At 40.4% G+C, this 19,355-nt stretch overlaps 1 protein-coding gene across 1 annotated transcript; it reads left to right on the plus strand.

Annotated features, from left to right (window-relative positions):
• The first annotated feature begins 1,444 nt into the window (after window positions 1-1,444).
• On the plus strand, window positions 1,445-15,827 carry pjvk (pejvakin). Its single transcript, XM_069935844.1, is given in 6 exon segments — window positions 1,445-1,713; window positions 7,244-7,439; window positions 8,894-9,035; window positions 9,984-10,101; window positions 12,432-12,517; window positions 15,354-15,827. Coding segments are annotated over 6 exon segments (1,119 nt in total). The 5' UTR covers window positions 1,445-1,502; the 3' UTR covers window positions 15,720-15,827.
• Window positions 15,828-19,355: the final 3,528 nt, after the last annotated feature.

The raw sequence follows: 19,355 nt of genomic DNA on the forward strand, positions 1-19,355 counted from the left end.
TAGCAATAGCAGACAATTTTTAAACAGGGTGGAAAAGTTGGTAGCACTGTAGCGCACAATTTATATAGTCTTGGAATGGTTGTAGCACTGTAGCGCACCATTTATACAGCGTGGGAAAGTTTGTAGCACTACCACGTACAATTTATAAATACCATGGGGAAAAAGTGATGGTGGACCTGCCCTCCCAGAATGCCATGCGGCAGAGAAAGGGCTGTACAAATGGCTGCATACATGGACGGGTTTCTCTGCCACATGGCACTCTGGGAAGTCGGACTGCCATCGCTTTCCCCCCCCCCCACAGTCTTTATAAATTGTGCGCTATAGCGCTACTAACTTTCCCACGCTGTTTAAAAATTGTTTGCTATTGCTATTTATTTCCTCTCTCGCTCTCCCACTACCACTTTCCCTCAGCAAAATTTGTACTTTCATTTTAATCTTTTCTTCCTGCACTCAAGCAAAAACTGGGATCATTTCAATCCCACAATGCAATTACCTGTTTCACTCTTGCCTGATTGCAGTGCAGACACCGGGGATTGTATTAGGGTCAAGGCTGTCAATCCCCAGCATGAGATGATGTCACCCGACGCCAGCGTTGAGCTGATTTTGCTTTCACACCAGGCACTTTAAAGGCCAATTGGCAGTTAATTCCTAGGATCACTTGCAAGTGTGAAAGGGGCTTATGATACATGAGAGTTTGTCACATGCATAAGTGCAATTTACATCTACAATAAAATTCTTCCCTGTGGCAGCCACATAAGGATACAAGATACAATAGTTTAAATTCAATTACCATAATGTGTGCTGAGACAGGAGATAATAAATATAAAAGAACAGATACATAAATATTCACAGTAATTATGCCACCTTCATTCTCATTATAATCATTAATATCCAGATCCCTGCAGCACACCACTGGTCACAGGCCTCCACTACCATTCAGACACTTTTATTTCTCAATGACTAGATTTTCCCTGGATCCCGTGCAATCGAACCTCCATCTTGGTCTATTCCAAAATATAGGGCTTATCTGAACTTTGACCTACATTACCAAAAAAGCATCTTCAATCCAAATTGTAGCTTTAGAAGTAGAAATCCAATGAAAAATATTTACAGTATTTAAGCACGCCATTATTATTTGTAGCATTAAAGCTACTCAGTATTTTCGTCATAATTATTTGCAGGATCAAACTGAATGCAAGTTGAAAGAATATTAGCTTGCTAATTCCACTGAATTGATCACTTGATAATTAAAATGAACTCGTAACAGTAACTCTATCATCAAAAAACATTCCTATCAGATTACCTGACTTATTTATTATTTATAAGTTAGAGGTCAAGTCCAAAAATATACAGTTAACAGAACGAAAACAGCTGGCAACGATTTTAGAGCTGCTACAGCTTCACTAATTTTTTTGATTCATGTAATAGGTTTCGATCGACATGTTCGAATTTCTGGCACGATGCAACTACATCAAAGGAGATAGAATTTTTTGCTGATAAGAATGTTTGCTGTAGCCACAAAGAACTTTGTGAAACAGGTTGGAGATACAGGCAGACTGAAACCCGTTCCTGATCTCAGTGAGGCAGATAGATATCAGCCTCTCAGTCTTGTAACCAAACGGACAAAATCTTTTTTCTGGAAAAAGAAGAAATACAGCTCCACACCATTCACGCTGAAGGACATCCTTGTCGGAGAAAAGGAGGTTTCTGCCGGTATTGTACTTATTTTGCTTCTGTTCAAGTTATGTTTTTTTGCTGTAGGAAACTATATGATCTTGGATCAGGTTAACCCTAACCTCCATCAGCTTCCTGTTACAAATTGTAATTGAATATAAGGGATCAAATATGAAAATATAAAATATGCAGTAAAGCTATTTAGCCAAGAGAAGGACATAAGAAATAGGAGCAGGAGAGGGCCCTCTGTCCTGTCGAATCTGCTCGGCCATTATAATCATGTCTGATAACACCGTGGACTCAGCTTCACTTATCCATCTGTTTCCCATAACTTTCAATTCCTCTACTATTTGTTTCGAGCTCAGAGGACCCCCAAACCCAGCAGCAATAGATATTCACCGACAAATGGTTACTTCAACAAAAGCTGCTTTTAATTATCTTTAAACATGAAAATAGAATCAAACTTTAACTTATCACTATTGACTTACTTAACCTAACATAACTCCCTTCTAATTCTAAGCGCACGAGTACGTAATGTGCATGTAAGTTCAGAAAAGTTATTTGGTTCAAAGTCCACTCCCACTTCTCATTCCTCCAGGTTCACTGGTTGGAGGTAATTCTTACACTGTGCACAGAATTTAACATTTATAAAGTTCACCAGGCTTTGATGCTTGAAAGATAAATGGTTACCACTCAGGAAGTTTCTTGTCGGTTTTCAGAGAGAGATTCATTGTACGATGGACACCCAGCCACTTCAGTGTCTGGCTGATGAAACCTGCCCCTTCAGGTTCTCCAGATGATAACCTCTTTCTTTCAGGCCACTGCAGAGTTCCTTTCTGTTTCGCTTATTCCAAGTGAAACATTAGATAGCCAGTCCTCTCCTCTTGCATGAACCACAAGGGCTTTGACCGGGCTGAATCAAGCACTAACAACCCGTCTTTTCCACATGGGTTTTTCCACAAGCTTGTCAGCTTGTCCTGTTCTGGTCCCAGCTGCTGTTGCTGGCTGTAACACTGTAGAAGTGATCTCTGTGTGCGTCTCTCTCTCTCTCTCCCTCTCTGAGAGAAAGCCTGTTTGAGTCCCTCTGCTTGCAGAGCCACATGACCCTCTTAGAACAGCTCCAGACAATCTGCGACTCTGACAAGATCTTTCATCTGTTGCCTTTTAGTAATCAACAATCCATTAGTGAAGTCTCTTGGGCATTCTCCAAAGCTCTTGCAAAGACTGTTGGCCCCGACATGTCTAGCATGGGGCAGATCTCCAGTATTTTAAATAAAATCTGTTTTAAAGTGTTTTGTATGTGACCTACTCTAACAAACCTTTCCCAATTAATCTCCCAAAAACATATCTATATACTCTATCACATATTCTACATTCTATCTCTTTCTCAAATACCTTCAATGAGTCTGCCTCCACTACTTCATTGAGCAGAGGATTCCACAGATTACAACTCTCTGGGAAAATACTTCTTTCTTATCTTTCTTAAATCTATTCCTCTGAATCTTGAGGCTACATCCCCTAGTTCTAGTCTCACCTGCAAGTGGAAACAACCTTCTATCTTGTCTGTTTTATATCTCTCTGCAAGGTCCCTTCTCATTCTTCTCGTCTCAGACTATTCAATCTAATCCCTTCATTTCTGGCTGCGGCTCCATGAAATCAACTGAAATGCTGTGTCCGTGGACAAGTTAAGCATCTGAGATCCCAATGCGCTACTAGAAAGGCTGTGTGTTAAATGCAGAAAGAGGGGTCACCGCAGAAAGGTCTGCAGAGGACTCTCTAAAGGGACCACCAAAACTGCTGTTATCTTGGGGGAAGAGTGGGAACTATTATCAATCCCTTCTGCCTGCTTAGCTCAGAATCTCCTGGCGGCACACAATGCTTTGTGCAAGTCTAGTTGGACAGCGCCCCCTGGAGATGAGCGACATGAAGAACAGGATGATGCAACCCTGACCATGCTGGCCTTGCTGGAGCGAAATCTGGCAAGTGGCCATGATTTAGCCTGTTCCATGGTGAATATAAGAGCAAATGGAAGCAGCAAGAATTTTATCCACCCCTTGTGTGGCTGCCCTTTGTGCTCTCGAAGAGCGAAATGCAGACCATAAAATTCGCCTAGCCTCTAGCTGCCACACTGGCTACTGTCAGTTTACATGGGTTTACATGGCACACTGGTACATGGCTACTGTCCTGCTGACCTGTCGATTAAGGGCACTGAATAAAAATATTTCCGATTGCTCGTCCTACCCAATCTCTGTTCCCCTGTGTTCTTTGGGCTGGATTTCCAGTGCCAACACGAAAGCGTAACCCTAGCTTACAATGGACCCTACCCACCTTTGGTAGCCAAACAACCCTCCTGCAACCTCCTGACGCTGAAAGTGTCCCTGTCGCGACTATTCACCAATATCACACCCATTGCAGACCTACAGCAACCAAGAGCTGGCACTAATCTGCTACGGAAAGGTCATTCATCAAATCAGAAGTACGAGTACTGCAGGAAGGCGTTATGAAATCCAGCACCAGCCCCTGGTGCGCTCAAGTCGTGGTAGTAAAACAAGGGACAAAGAATCGGGTGCTTGTCGATTACAGCCAAACTATAAACAAATTCACTCAATTGGATGCTTATCCCTTACATGGTGAACGAAAATAGCCCCCTACAAGGTTTTCTTCCCCCATAGACCTGAAATCTGCCTATCACCAGCTGTCATTCATGAAAGTGACCAGATTAAATACGGCTTTTGAAGCTGATGGTAGGCTGTATCAATTTCTCAATGTTCCTTTTGGAGTCACTAATGGACTGTCTGTATTCCAGGGAGAAATGGACCGCATGGTGGATAACAATAACCTAACTGCCATCTATCCCTTCTTAGATGATGTCACAATATGTGGTTTTTGATAAATTTCTCAAAGTTGCCCAGAACCTAACCTCACATACAATGAACAAAAGTGCATTTTCCGTACAACTTAGTTGTCCATCCTGGGCTATATGGTCGAAAATGGTGTGATTAGCCCAGTTGCGCCCTTTCATGGAACTTCCGGTCCCTACAACTCATAAAGCCCTTAAAAGAAATCAGGGATTTTTCTCCTACTATGTGCAGTGGGTAACTCGCTACACCAGCAAAGCCCAACCTCTTATCAAAATGTCTCTTTTCCCCCTCTCAGAACAAGCTCTTGCAGTTTTCATTAATATCAAGCAAGACATTGCCAGAGCCTCCATGCACACTATCAACGAATCTAAACCATTCCAAGTGGAAAGTGACGCCTCAGATTTTGTCTTGGCTACTACCTTAAATCAAGCAGTCAGACCCGTTGCCTTCTTCTCCCTCACCCTGCAGGGCCCTGAAATATGACACTCCTCAGTTGAGGAAGAAGCTAGAGCAGTTGTCAAAGCTATTAGACACTTGGCAGTATTGTCTAGCAGGTAGACGATTCACCCTAGTCACTGACCAACAATCTGTGGCCTTCATGTTCAACAACCAGGCTCAGAGCAAAACTAAAAATGACAAAATACTCTGCTGGAGATTGGACCTATCCACCTTCAACTACGACATTCCGTACCGCCCAGGCAAACTCGATCAATCCTCTGATGCCCTATCCAGAGGTACTTGTTCCTCTGTAAATTTTGCTCAACTCCAAACATTACACAATCAGTTATTCCACCCTGGGGTAACAAGGCTCTACCACTTGGTGAAATCATGCCACCTCCCTGACTCTGTTGATGAGGTTCGCGCGGTCATTATCAATTGCCAAATCTGTGCAGAGTACCAACCTCAACAAATCCACCCGTCCCTTCGAATGCCTCAGTATTGACTTCAAAGGGCCCCTACCTTCCACCAACCCCAACATATACATCCTCATCATTATCGATGAATTCTCCTGTTCCCCTTTCGCAATTCCCTGCAATGACTCATCCTCCGCTACGGTGACCAAGTGCCTCGATCACCTCTTCGGTTACCCAGAATACATGCACAGTGACAGGGGATCCTCCTTCATGAGTGACGAACTCTGCCAGTACCTACTGGCCAGAGGCATTGCCAGCAGCCAGACCACTAGCTACAACCCACAAGGTAACGGACAAGTAAAGAAAACTCCGTAACCTGGAAGGCCACCCCACTCCTTGCTCCCAAAACTAAACACCTCTGTCTCCCACTGGCAAGAACTTCTCCCCACCATGCTACATTCCATCCGCTCCCTCCTTTGCACAGCCACCAATGTGACACCTCACAAGGAAATCAACGATTGGAACGGCTATGCCTATCTAGCTCACAACCCCTGGAACTGTGCTGCTCAAGCGTAATATCAGAATCCACAAATCAGATCCATTAGTCAAACGAGTTCAACTCCTTCATGCTAACCCACATTATGCCTTTGCCATTTTTTTTCCAATGGACACAGTGTCTGTTCGATACCTTGCACCAGCTAGGGTGCTTGAGTCACTACTTCCACCTCAAACATCCAGCCCACTCACACAAGTACCACATGCTATCCAACCACCTAACTCTTGTGGCCATGGGGATGAACTATGGTCAACCCCACTGAGGGGCTCTTCAAAGTGCAGTTCACTTTGACATTCAGTTGCCAAATCCCCAAGCTCAGGAATTCCTTCTGTGAACCACTCTTCTTTTAAGATAGAGCAAGGTTTTAAGAAGGAGGAATGGATGTCAAAAGCTCTCCTTAAACCTAACATCTTTGACAAAGTTTTATTCATCTGCCCAAATACATTGGGCCCAGCATCAAATTTTCCTGACTAATATTTCTATGAAATACTTTGGAACAGTTTCCTAAGTTCATGCACGCTGAATTCCTGGACCATTTAAGAGGTAAATCAGATTATGCTAGTTTTCTCTGCAGCAATTTTTCAGTGGCTTATTTCACACACCCAATACATCAGAGCCAAGATGAGGGTGGAGGACGCTGTGGACATTGGGAGGGTTTACATGGCACACTGGTTCAAGATCTGCGGAAGTGACACCAATGCTAAAACTAGAGATGAGTCCTTGAAAATGCCAATAAATAGCTCAATAGCTGCTTCAGGACCTCAAATAGGAAGAGGCTGGCTCACTCAAGTAAGCCTTACAATGTCTTAATTGGTGATCCCTTCACTGGAGGCTCAATGTTCATTGGGCATCAGCTTGCTTGTCCTCAGGGTTACACAAATTTCCAAGATACTTGGATTTAATTGTACGTTTCTACTTCCCCTCCAACTCCCACCCCCGCTGGGTACAGCCAGAAATCTATGCACATTTGTGCTTTGAAATTATTTTTGTTAGCTACTATATTGTTTAAGCATCTTATTTTGGTTTCATTTGAGGGGTATTACAGCAAGGGCATTTTACTCATGTCACTTAAAACTAACGTCTGTGGTGACAAACGTGTAAAATGTTCATTATTTATTAATTTCTAGCTTTTTATAATGATCTATGATTATCACAATTAGAGATTATTTTGATCGTAATTATCCAATACTGAGTTTTCCAACCCTGTAAAATGGTACGTATTTAAATGTACTAATAGTGTACCTTTATGTTCAAAATATAAAACACAGATGGTTAAGCATCAGTTTCCTACTTTATAGGTGTCTCTTCATATCAGCTGCTCAATTATGAAGACAAATCCGATGTGTCGCTGAGGGGTAATCTGGGAAATCCTGTTATTCGTGACATTGGATTTAATATTGATGGATCTTATTCTGTGGCAATGAAAGCTTCATTTGGAATAGTGACAAAACACGAGGTTGAGGTTCCAATACTGCTCAGGGAGATCATAAACAGGTAATTTAGCCACTTTCCAATATGCTTTAGTAGTAATATTATCAAAACACAATGAAGGATTCTTGAATGGATTAATTAACAAAGTTAGTGGATCATAAACCATATATGCATTGATGCTAAAAGTTACATGGAACATTTTCCTTAACACTAAGACTAATTGATATTGTAATGGTTCTGTGTTAATATTAAAATTTAGGTCAATGTTAAACTATATTTCTTATAAACATGCCTTAGGTTGGTTACACCGGTCACAGTATATTTTCAGAGAACTATTGTACTCAAATAAAGGAGTTCATTCTCAGAGTCGACGTGTCTCGATAGACAGAGCCATAATGGAACAGAAGTATTCTTAATTGAAACTCAGGTGTGGTTCTTAAAAGCAATTAAGCCTCTTGAACAGAGATGAAGTCAGACAAGACGTTCTGCAGAAATGAAACTAAAACTGTTAAGGATTGCAGTATATGTCATGTGGTTTCCAAGAATTGGGACTGATCTTGTTGATGATGTAATGTCACATGACTTGGAGAAATGTATTATCAAATTCAGATATTTTTGGATCAGTTTCATAAGTAAAAACTCTGTGACACACAGGGGTTGGAACCTTGTGGAAGACGGGGTTTAATTACAGTAACAAGAATAGGTGTTACTCTTTAATAAAAGGGGGACACAGAATAAGCAGATTTCAAAAGAGAAATCTACTTCTGACTGCCTCTTTAAGATAAAGAGGGAAATTTCATCGTTTGGAAAACAGATTCCAAAGTCTTCATTCAAAAGGAGAAGATTTGATCCTGGAAAGACAGGACTTGTATTATCCTTTACACAGAAGATATATTTGTGGCCCAGAAGATGGTCACTTCTGTTTGAAGACTATCTCTCAAGGACAACTCAAGGACAACTCATCCAATGAATTGTGAGTTTAATGAGGGCTGAAGATACGATGCTTACAAGTACTTTATAATTATTTCTGAACTGAGAGTTTAAGACCTTCAAAGCAAGACTAAAATGATACCGAGGTTTTAAAATGGACTTTTCAGTTTGGAACTTACACACACATTTACATTTGCGCATTGTGGGATTAAATTTAGAGTTAGGTTTAGAGATAAGTATGAAATATTAGGTTATTAATAGATTAATTAAAAAAACTATTATTTTGAATTTACTTTTGTTTGGTGAATTTTCCATTGCTGTTCCTTTGTTAGTACTAACAAAGTCCCTTTAGTCCCTAACAAAATTATTTCATAACAAAATAGTATTATTAAAAACTGTGAACTCAAACATCGCAAATCCAAGATCTCTCATCATCATTTTGGTCTAATTATGGTGACTAAATGGATGATTCTTTCAAAGACAACGCAGATTTGATCTGCATAGTTTCCCCACTGCTCTAAGATTCAGTCATTTGAATTTCTGGTTTCTCAATTTGTAAATAGACTAACATTTTGAATTCACCTCAGAAAAATTGATGTGGAACATTGCCTTGTCCGTCAGCTGAAAGAAAGGCAACGTGCTGTACTGTGCGTTGTCATGGAGAGCATCCGCACCACTCGGCAGTGCTCACTCACTATGCATGCAGGCATGAGAGGAAAAACAATGAGGGTAGGTCTCATCATCATCTTCAGTGCGGTTAATAATATGATCACTGTTTACAGACCTCAAAGTGATCACCATCTGAAGGATGCCTGTGAGGATCTGTTTATAAGTGAGACAAAATTTTACACATGTTCCTCCTTTCTTTCTCCCTCCGTCACATACTTTTGTTCCCATTGGTAATGGGTCCACTTTCTTTTACTAAAATGTTCGCCATTCTTTTACACTTTTCTAAATCACAAATTCTATACTCTGTCTGCCCAAAACAAAAAATTAGTGGCTTGATAGCCATAACATTTGTACGTCATTAATTGTTGCAACTCAAAAAATGTCATGTTTTACTGTATTCAGCCTTACTTAAATGGAAAAGGACATTTTATAGTTGGCCTATACATAATGCATTTTTACACCAACAGGCAAAGTCAACATCTTATTCAACAAATATAAATGAAATCATTAATACTTTAAGCTTGTCGAAAGGTGTCATTCAAAAATTGTTTTAATATACTAAAGAGAAAAAAATATTGAACTTGGGAAAGAGCTTCATTCAGGGATTAGAGAACCAGAATATAATGTTGAGCGAAATGTAGGGAAGTACAAGATTGGAAATGACTCGAAAGCCCACCTTTTCAGTCACACAAACCATTACTTGTTTAAAATGAACAGAATCATATTAAGTGAAAGCTCAGTGTCAATCTTGGTTTTAAAGTATTGTAGAATTACAATTTAGATATTACCATGATGTGCTTGTGATATGGAATTTAATTTTGATTTACAAATGTTAAATGCTACAGGAAAAGCTAAAAGCAGATCAGGCAGCATGGGTGGAGTGTTGAAAAGAATTAGTGTTTCAGTACTGGTACGAACTTTGGGTTTTGTTTTAGATTTTAAGCATTTGCAGATTTATGCCTTTTATTTAAAGCAGATTGCTCATTCTGTTTATGGTGATCATTCTAGTTTCAGATCGATAATGGACAAAATCATAAGGGTTGGGACAAAACCCTTGTCATTCCAGCTCATACAACAATTGCATTTAGTGTTTTTGAGCTCTACATCCATTTGGATGGCCATTTTGGTAAGTACAGCTTTAGCGATATTGTTGGACAGCAGCTTTAAATATGAAGAATGTTTCAATGCACATGCAATCAATAATAAAAGCTATCTTCCCATTTCATTTAAATTAAGATAATAAATATACAGTAAAACCCCTGGTATCTGGCACTTAAGGGGATTGGTAGATGCCCGATAAGTGAGTTTTCTGGTTGCTTGAAACTCATTCTTACAATGCCTAACTAATACACCTGCATTAAGATTAAACAGTTTAAAATACTAGACTGTATTTACACTAAACAAGCTTCACTTGCATTAATATATAAAACTTAGAGCATTTTACTTTATTTTCAGTCACATTCTTTGAAAACATTTAACAATCTCCCCCTCCATGGAGTCACTCGAAAGACGAACTATAACATTATAATTAACTCACCCCCACAAATTTACAGATAAAGCCTTACTAATATTAGTAATATTTAATAATATACTAATTATGATAAAGACTCTAACTAAGCAGGGATGAAGAGACCCTTTAAGAGAGTCATCCCAATGGTGAACAGCATCAACTTGCTCTTCATCGTGGGCAACACCATTTTATTCAAACACAACTTAATTCAAACAGCAGTTATGAGTTAAACACGGCCAAGGCGCTCCACTGGCTGAATATCGTCATCAAAGATTTATGTTATTTCAGAGAACATTTACTTTGATAATGTTAAACTTTTATTTATTCTCATTCATTCCATTTGGTTGCTTGAGGTTGGCAGTTGTTTGAATTCCGGATAACAGGGATTTTACTGTACATAAGCTGACACTTGTACCTCTAGGATTAGTAGTCATATTTTTTTTCTTTTTTAAAAATCCATAAATTCTCAATTGGTGGGTGATGTATTTCTCATTTGATGCCTGTGCAGGAAAATGAACACAAATTATTTATAGTGAAGCTATAGTTAAGGCTGTAAAATATGTTGGTTAAACTACACTTGGTCATGGTCACTATACTGTAGTAAGGATGTCATTAAGTTAGAGAGGGTCCAGAAAAGATTATTTATGTTGCTGGGATTGGAGAGCTGTGTTAAAAGGCAACACTGGATAGGCTGAGACTGCTTTCCCCGGAGTAAAGGAGTGTTGAAGGAAGTTTATAACATTATGAGTCAATAATGTGAATGGTCAGAGAGTCTCTTTCCCAGGGTAGGGAATCTAAAACTATAAGGCATTGGTTTAAGGTGAGAGGGGAAAGATATCAAGGGATCCATGGGGTGCTTATATGGAATGCGTTGCCAGAGGAAGTAGTTGAAATTGGAACAATGACAATATTAAAAAAAGATATTTGGACAGGTACATAGGTATTGAATTGTTTATTGTTACATGTATCAAGAAAAGCTTTGTTCTGTGTGCTATGCAGGCAAGACAACCCATACTCAAGAACAGTAGGTTATGCAATAATAAAACAATACAGGATGTAGTATTATAGGAAGTCATAATGTGTAGGACATAGAGAATATTATAGTTAAAGAGCAGGGGCATCATCTTTTGAGAGGTGCATTTAATGCTAAAAGTTGCACAGAACACTTAACACCAAAATGAATTCATGTAGTATTATTAACAGCAAATTCAAACATTGCAAACCCAAAGTCTTGATCTTGGCCATCATTTTGGCCTAATTATGATGACTAAATACATGATTCTTTTGAATACAACACAGATTTAATCTGAATAATTTTACCACTGCTGTGAAATTCAGTGATTTGAATTTCTGATTTCTCCATTTGTAAATAGACTAAGATTTTGAATTCCCCTCAGAAAAATTGATGTGTAACATTGCCTTCTCCATCAGTTGAAAGCCAGGCAACATGTTTGAATCTGGAGGACTGTCCAATAGGAAAGGTTTAAAAGGATATAGGCAAACTGCAGGCAAATCAGAATCAGAAGTTATTGTCATGAACAAGTCATGAAATTTGGAGGGCACAAAAAGAAGGCCGTGTCTTTGGTTCTGTGATCATTCAGGAATCTGATGGCAGCAGGGAAAAAGCTGACCTCGTGCCATTGACTGGTCGTCTTTAGGCTCGTGTACCTCCTTCTTAATGGTAGCAGTGTGAAGAGGGCATGGCCTGGATGGGGGGGATCTTTAAGGTTAGAGGCTGCTTCTTAAAGACACTGCCTCATGTAGATGTCCTCGATGGAGTGAAGTCTGGTGCCTGGGATGTCGCAGGCCAGACCAGCTCAGATAAACCCCTGCAGTGTGGCCAAGTTGGTCTGTGACTATGTCTAGGAATCTACAAGCAAAGTTAAATTTGACTTTAAAAATGCTGGATAATTGTTTAAATCTGCATCTGTATACTTTACATTTAGAATTGTGTGTGACATCTGAATCAAAAGGCGGATTTGAGAAGGAACAACTAACAGAGCAATTGGGTGGTCTAATGAATCGATTTTCAGTGTGGAAACTGCGGCGATGTCTGTCTGATTTCTTTTATGGTAGCCCTTTCAGATCAGGTGAGGTTTTCCTTCAATATTGGAGAGTGATTTGAATAAATTACAAATTATCATACCAGTCTAAATGAAAAAAACCAAATAATCAATTTATCATCTTGCAGCTGTGGTGCGCTGTTAGACAGAATCAGACACACACAAGGTAAAGACTGTACAACAGGCTTTAATCCACAAAAAGCTCCACAGAGCCAGGCCGGCTGTGGCTGCAGCAACTCTGAGGCCTCGGGAGGCCGGCACAGGCTTATATCCCGGAGGGTGATTGACACCCGACCGGGTGGGGCTTGATCCACTCAGGCCGACTGATTGACAGCCGGCCAGGTGTTGTCCTTACACTCCTGCAGGTACAGAGGTTGCCCCCTGCAGTAGGCCAGTGGTGTACCACCACTTTCTATGTTGCATGTGTTATGTTTTGTAGCAAAAGCACAGAAATGCTGGAGGAACTCAGTACGTCTCACAGCATCCAAAGGAGGTAAAGATAACCAAGGTTTGGGGTTTGAGGCCTTCTTCAAGGTTCCTCCAGCAAGTCTGTGTTTTTACTAAGGTCAAGTGTCTGCAGACTTTCATGTTTCATGCTATTATGTTTTGTAGAATGCTTCAATTCTAGAATTCTTCTTGTTAATCTCCACTCACTCCATGGGCTTGCCTTTCTCTATCTCTGATATCTATTCAGAATGATAATCATTCAAGATATCTTCTCCCTTAAAGTCCTGGCAAACCTTACATTTGATCATTCCACCAATGCCTTCAGTGAGATACTAAATTCACCCCTGAAGTATTGCCTTTTTAATCCCTTTTCCAACCCCTGTCCCCAAGTTCAAAATGATCAAGAGTGGTCCCAGAGAGGATGTCCAAACTCCACTCAGAGGAACTCAAGATTGAAAACCAGAACACCGAGCTGGAAGTGAGCGGTTCTTGCCCAACCACTGTGTTCCTTATTTGTTTCCCAACAGCTTCAATTTTAGAAGTGGAGGATGGGGAAAGCATTTTCAAAATGGTGTGATTGCAGTTCTCAACTTTATACTACTTAATTCTGGAAGCAGGCTTAGTGAGTCTTCATACAGCTGTAACCTTTATTTTACATTTTATCAGGCCTGGTTTAGCATAAAAATAAGCAATGTTGTGCTTTGCATTGAAACCACCTACAGGTTACGAATGCTCAGAGTCGATAAACGAGTAATTTGTCCAGTATTTACAATTTTAAACTTCACTTCACTTTGGCTTGGCTTCGCAGACGAAGATTTATGGAGGGGTAATGTCCACGCCAGCTGAAGGCTCGTTTGTGGGACAGGCAGACACGGTTGCAGCGGTTGCAGGGGAAAATTGGTGGGTTGGGGTTGGGTGTTGGGTTTCCCCCCTTTGTCTTTTGTCAGTGAGGTGGGCTCTGCGGTCTTCTTCCAAGGAGATTGGTGCCCGCCGAACTGTGAGGCACGGTTGGAGGCGAGATCAGCCCACTGGCGGTGGTCAATGTGCCAGGCACCAAGAGATTTTAAACACTACATTACTAATTGCTTTCACTGAAAATTACTCCAGCAATGAAAGTTGTAGATTTTGGATCAGCTATTGGTTGGTGCTTTTCCTTACAATATTAAAGAGTTTGATATGACTTACAACTGCAGTACAACTGAAAACCTCAAGATGAGATCCCAATTATGAGGAGATCCCATTCAGAGTTGGAATCTGAAAATGCATCTTTAACCATCTTGACACTTATATTTTGCCTCATCTCATGGAGAAGCAGAATAGAATTGGCTGCCAAATGTTATTGCTGCTTTTATAAACATTATCTGTCAAAGGAAAATTGTGACTTCAGTTACATCTTTTTGAAATTCACCACTTATAGACTTGGTAATAAATTATATCACAAGATAAAGGAACAGAAGCAGGCCATTTAGCCCATCGAGTCTGCTCTGTATAATTTTGTTCATAATAAATGTTTTGTCTTAAATAGTTGAATTCTGCAGTCAAATTTTACACAACATTCTTCTCAGGAATATTGAAGGAAAATGTTGTATTCCCGTTTCTCACATTTATATACGGTACATAATTAAAATCAATGTCTAAAGAAGAATATTGGTAACAATGAATGAACCACCCTCTTTTAGAGCTCCAAAAAAAGTTTGTTTCCAAAACTCCCCTCAAGGACCACAGATTAGACTGCATCTACATCACATTACGCTGAATGCAGCAACAACGCCTCCTTTTAAGCATGTTTCATTCAGGCAGAGGCTGCTTTGAGCAGAGCCTGGAGACATCACCGCCGCTGCCGCCAAACGAATAAGTTCTTCCTCCTGTTTGTTGATAATTTGGACCTCTGTTGGCACAATTCTGTGTGATTCTGCATTGTGAGCTGTTGCCAATTCAAATGTCATTTGCAACAGGAAGTCAGGTCTCGTCTGGTTGTAACATTTTCATTTACAAATTTTGTAAGTAGATGGGCTTGTAAGTTTGACTTAATTTGCTACAAAGTCCCTTTGTCATTGACCACTTCCTTCTCTGCAATAACAAAAAGACCAAGCATCGACATGCCTGGGTCATTTCCTCGCTGAAACGTTCCTAGACTAAAGGAAGCAATTGTTCTGGGAAAAATAAACTATTGTTTTTTGTTTACTTATTTTTTCAAGTACTATCAGGCACCTGGAATCACCATTTAAATTCCTGAATTTTAACGTCTGCACAGAAAAGTGGTTTTCTTTCAATAAAATAGGGAAAGTGGGATTCTGGTTTTCAATGCTGTTTCACCATTTCCAATTATTGATCTTAGTATTGAGAAGCCAAATTTAGCCATTGGATTCTTTGAGAAATGTGTTAATCAGCGAGTCAACTTTGTTACCGTTTACGTAAACAGATGAAAAAATGTTGGATGGTATCAGAAATTCAGATCTTTATTTGGAGGATTTGATCGCTGACTTCTCGGAAAAGGCCACAAGCATGACAGATGTTTCCACCAACTATCTTCGAGATAATACACACACGCGAGTCAACCTTCTGAATAATAATATTGCTAAAGGGCCTTGTGTTCTTTGTGGCTTGGGAAACTCTCGAAGAGAGACTGTATATGGATGCCTCGAATGCTCTTTCAATGGACAGAAATATGTGAGACTGCATGTGGTGCCGTGCTTTGATCTGTGGCACAGAAGAGTGAGATGAAGTATATGGTTTGTCTGGATTGGAACTCTTACGGTGACATCAGATTAATTGTTTTTTTTTTAAAAGTAATTTTGAGCATGAATACATAGAACTTGCAGGTTTTAAAAGTGTAAACAGCAAAATGTAAAGTACAAATTATCAGACAAACATTGTAGTTACAAAATTTTATTGCTACTTTATTTTGAAATGAACAATTAACTATTTAATAAACCATGATACAACTTCATAAAGTTGTCTTAATGCACACTTTAAAGGGACTCGTTTTCAGATTACTATTAAACATTCTGCTTTCCCTCGTGTACTGTAACCTGCTGCAGACACTCGGTAATGCAAGTAGGTTCATCTTCCTGTTTAACACGCGTACAGTGGAGTGCAATGATATCAGCTGGGTCATTAAAATTTGTTATAAGTTATCAAATTGCAAACAGTAAAGGTTTTCCAAGTCCAAGCAAAATCTAACAATTGGTGTGGTTCTCAATTTCAATCCACCACAGAATGTACTGTGCCATATTTCCATGAGATGCTTTCAGTTCTTTGCTGAACAATTACAATTGATTACTTCATAATTAATTCAAATAAATCAATGAAGCCTGGTAGGCGATATGCACGTGATACATATCACAAAAACATGCCTTCTCAATCCCATTGTACGAATACCTCAGTCGTATTTAAACTTAAATTTTTTTTAGTATTTATATGAGCCTTGTTCCTCAGCTGTGTGTTAAGTTTGAAGATGTGTAGAAGAATCTGGCATGGAGATCTCAGAGGCTGTGTGTGGAGTTTGGAGGCTGTCTGTGATTTCACAGGCTTTCCTTTGCTACTCCAGCATCTACCCGCCCCCCCCCCCCCAAGAAAAATGTTGATTAGCTAATGTAAATTACTGCTTGTATAGAACTGCTGAATTAGGGCTGTGTTAACGAATGCATAGTTTGAGAATAGGTTGCAGAAAAATAAGTGAGGGGACTGGGACTAATGAGACATTCTACAACTTTCTGGTTGAGCCAGCAACTCCCAACTGTTCCTTCATATTCTTCTACCAGCCTTCCACTGAGAATTACTGATCTCTTTTTGATATAACCCTCCTTACCCAGCACTACATGAATAATCATTTCCAGAGGCTAAACTATCTGTATTTATTCATTTATAAGAAAAGCCCTCATTTGTAGCACGAATGTACAGGCATTTTGACTTTGGTAGAATCTTAAAGTTCAGATGAAAAGTGAAAAAATTAACTTAAGTTTTAAAAGTTGCAGTGAAAATAATCATCTGCATAAGTACCAATTATTTTCTAAAGCCAGCTGCCGTAGCCATTAGCAATGGCCAGCCCCAGCATTTCGCAGAAAAGAACGGTGGACTCCTGAACACAACCTTTGGTGATAAAACTCAAACAATCTGAACTGGGGTTGCTCTCTGCTGCGGGCTTCACCGGCTTCGTTGGTGGCATGGGGAAGGCCTGGGGCCATAGGGCGTGACGCAGCAACTCAGTCGATGGAGGCCCCACGATGCTGCTTGGTGTGCCACAGGAAATCTGCACAGACCACAACTTTGCCTGGGTCACTGAAATCATTGTTAGTGATGAGGAGGCGGATACTTTCTGGCATCTGCTCGAGGAAGACTTGTTTGAACAGTAAACATGGCTTATGGCCAATGGTGTGCAGTGGCCTAGGCCATACACATGGGGCAACTGTGCTGCGCGCTCACGGTGGGAGATACAAAAAGAGTGGATCAGGAGTACCTCGATTGTTTCACACAACCACAACCAGTGGCTGGTGTAGGAAGTCAATGATGTGGCCTGCTGTTTCCAAGTTGAGTGAACTGACCATACAGTAGCACTTTGTGGCGTCCCAGACGATTTGCTTGACCTGAAATTGGGCTTCAGCCTGTTCAAATCATACCTGCAGCTGCGAGATCCAGAAGATCGACAGTTTCAGTGAAACTGCACTGTGTGCTTGAGGCGGTCATCGTTGGGTCCAAATGCAGCTTGGACTGTTGGGGTCACCAATGTAGTCGCACTAGGCACTCGGTGAGTGAAAGAACCAACTGACTTTAATAGAAACTCTCGCAGGCATTTAAATCTCTCAGAACCCAATGATGTTTATGACTCCCTGGATCTTTATGACATCAGCCGCTAGGTTGTGGGCTTGCCCCGCACCAGGAGCTTTCACTGTCAGATTGGACGCGGACTTGCCCACAGCTACGTTTGGCTGTTGCATGGGTGAGCCATCACAAGGTGCCCCAAAAAAGGAACAATAGATGCAAAACAGAAACACCAAAATTAGTAGATATTTCAAATTCTCTGCAGAGCTATTTATTCCAGTTTTAATTCTAGTCCTTTATTCAGATCGACTTGGTTAGTTTATAAAACGGCATCCCCTAGTTATGAACCATGCAACACTTAGTCCCACATCTCCAGAATGGAGGACCATTGCCTTCCCAAGATCGTGTTCTATGGCGAGCTCTCCACTGGCCACCGAGACAGAGGTGCACCAAAGAAGAAGTACAAGGACTGCCTAAAGAAATCTCTTGGTGCCTGCCACATTGACCACTGCCAGTGGGCTGATCTCGTCTCAAACTGCATCTTGGCACCTCACAGTTCGACAGGCACCAACCTCCTTGGAAGAAGACCGCAGAGCCCACCTCACTGACAAAAGACAAAGGAGGAAAAACCCAACACCCAACCCCAACCCACCAATTTTCCCCTGCAACTGCTGCAACCGTGTCTGCCTGTCCCGCATCGGACTTGTCAGCCACAAACGAGCCTGCAGCTGACGTGGACATTACCCCTCCATAAATATTCGTCCGCGAAGCCAAGCCAAAGAAAAAAAGAAAAGAAGAAAATTTCGGTTTGTTTGTACTGCCCAACAATTAGTAACACAACAGCACTACCCAGGAAATAATGGCATAGTCCATTTAAAATTAAAGATTTACATTTCAGAATTACACACGCTTACCACCAATGCTGCCTCACCCATTTGAAGAGTTGGCAAAAAATGTTAAGAGATTACATACCTTTAAGTTACTCCACAATCACAGCATGTGATCAATTACTCTCATAATTCAATTATTATAATTTCTTTATGCAATGGTACAAAATGATTTCAAAAAGAGATAACCGAGAAACTGGGTGTTAGCCATCAGCCAGCATTCTTTTCACATCTTTTCCAAAGCCCATGTTTATGCTGTGTTTGTAGTGATCCAATATTTCAGTCTGATGCCATCAACAGTTTTAAGCTCCTTGCCAATTTCAACTGCTACGAGCCCAGAGGACCCTAAAATCCAGCAGCAATAGAAATTCGCCAAGACAAATGGTTACTTAAACAAAAGTTACTTTTAATCATTTTTAAATGTGAAAGCAGGATCATACTTTAACTTGTTACTATTAACGTAACCCCCTTCTAATTCTAAGTGCACGTGTATGTAATGTGTACATGTTCAGGAAAGTTCTTTGATTCACAGTCCAATCTCATTTCTCACTCCTCCAAGTTCACCGGTATTAGGCACAGAATTTAACATTTCTGAAACTTCAACAGGCTCTGGTTACCACTCAGGAAGGTTCTTGCTGGTTTGCAAGAGCTATCTGATGCTTGCTGGACACAAACAATCACTTCACTTCAGTGTCTTGCCGAAGAAACTTGC

The sequence above is a fragment of the Narcine bancroftii genome, chromosome 4 (assembly GCF_036971445.1).
Source record: "Narcine bancroftii isolate sNarBan1 chromosome 4, sNarBan1.hap1, whole genome shotgun sequence".
Lineage (NCBI taxonomy): Eukaryota > Metazoa > Chordata > Chondrichthyes > Torpediniformes > Narcinidae > Narcine > Narcine bancroftii.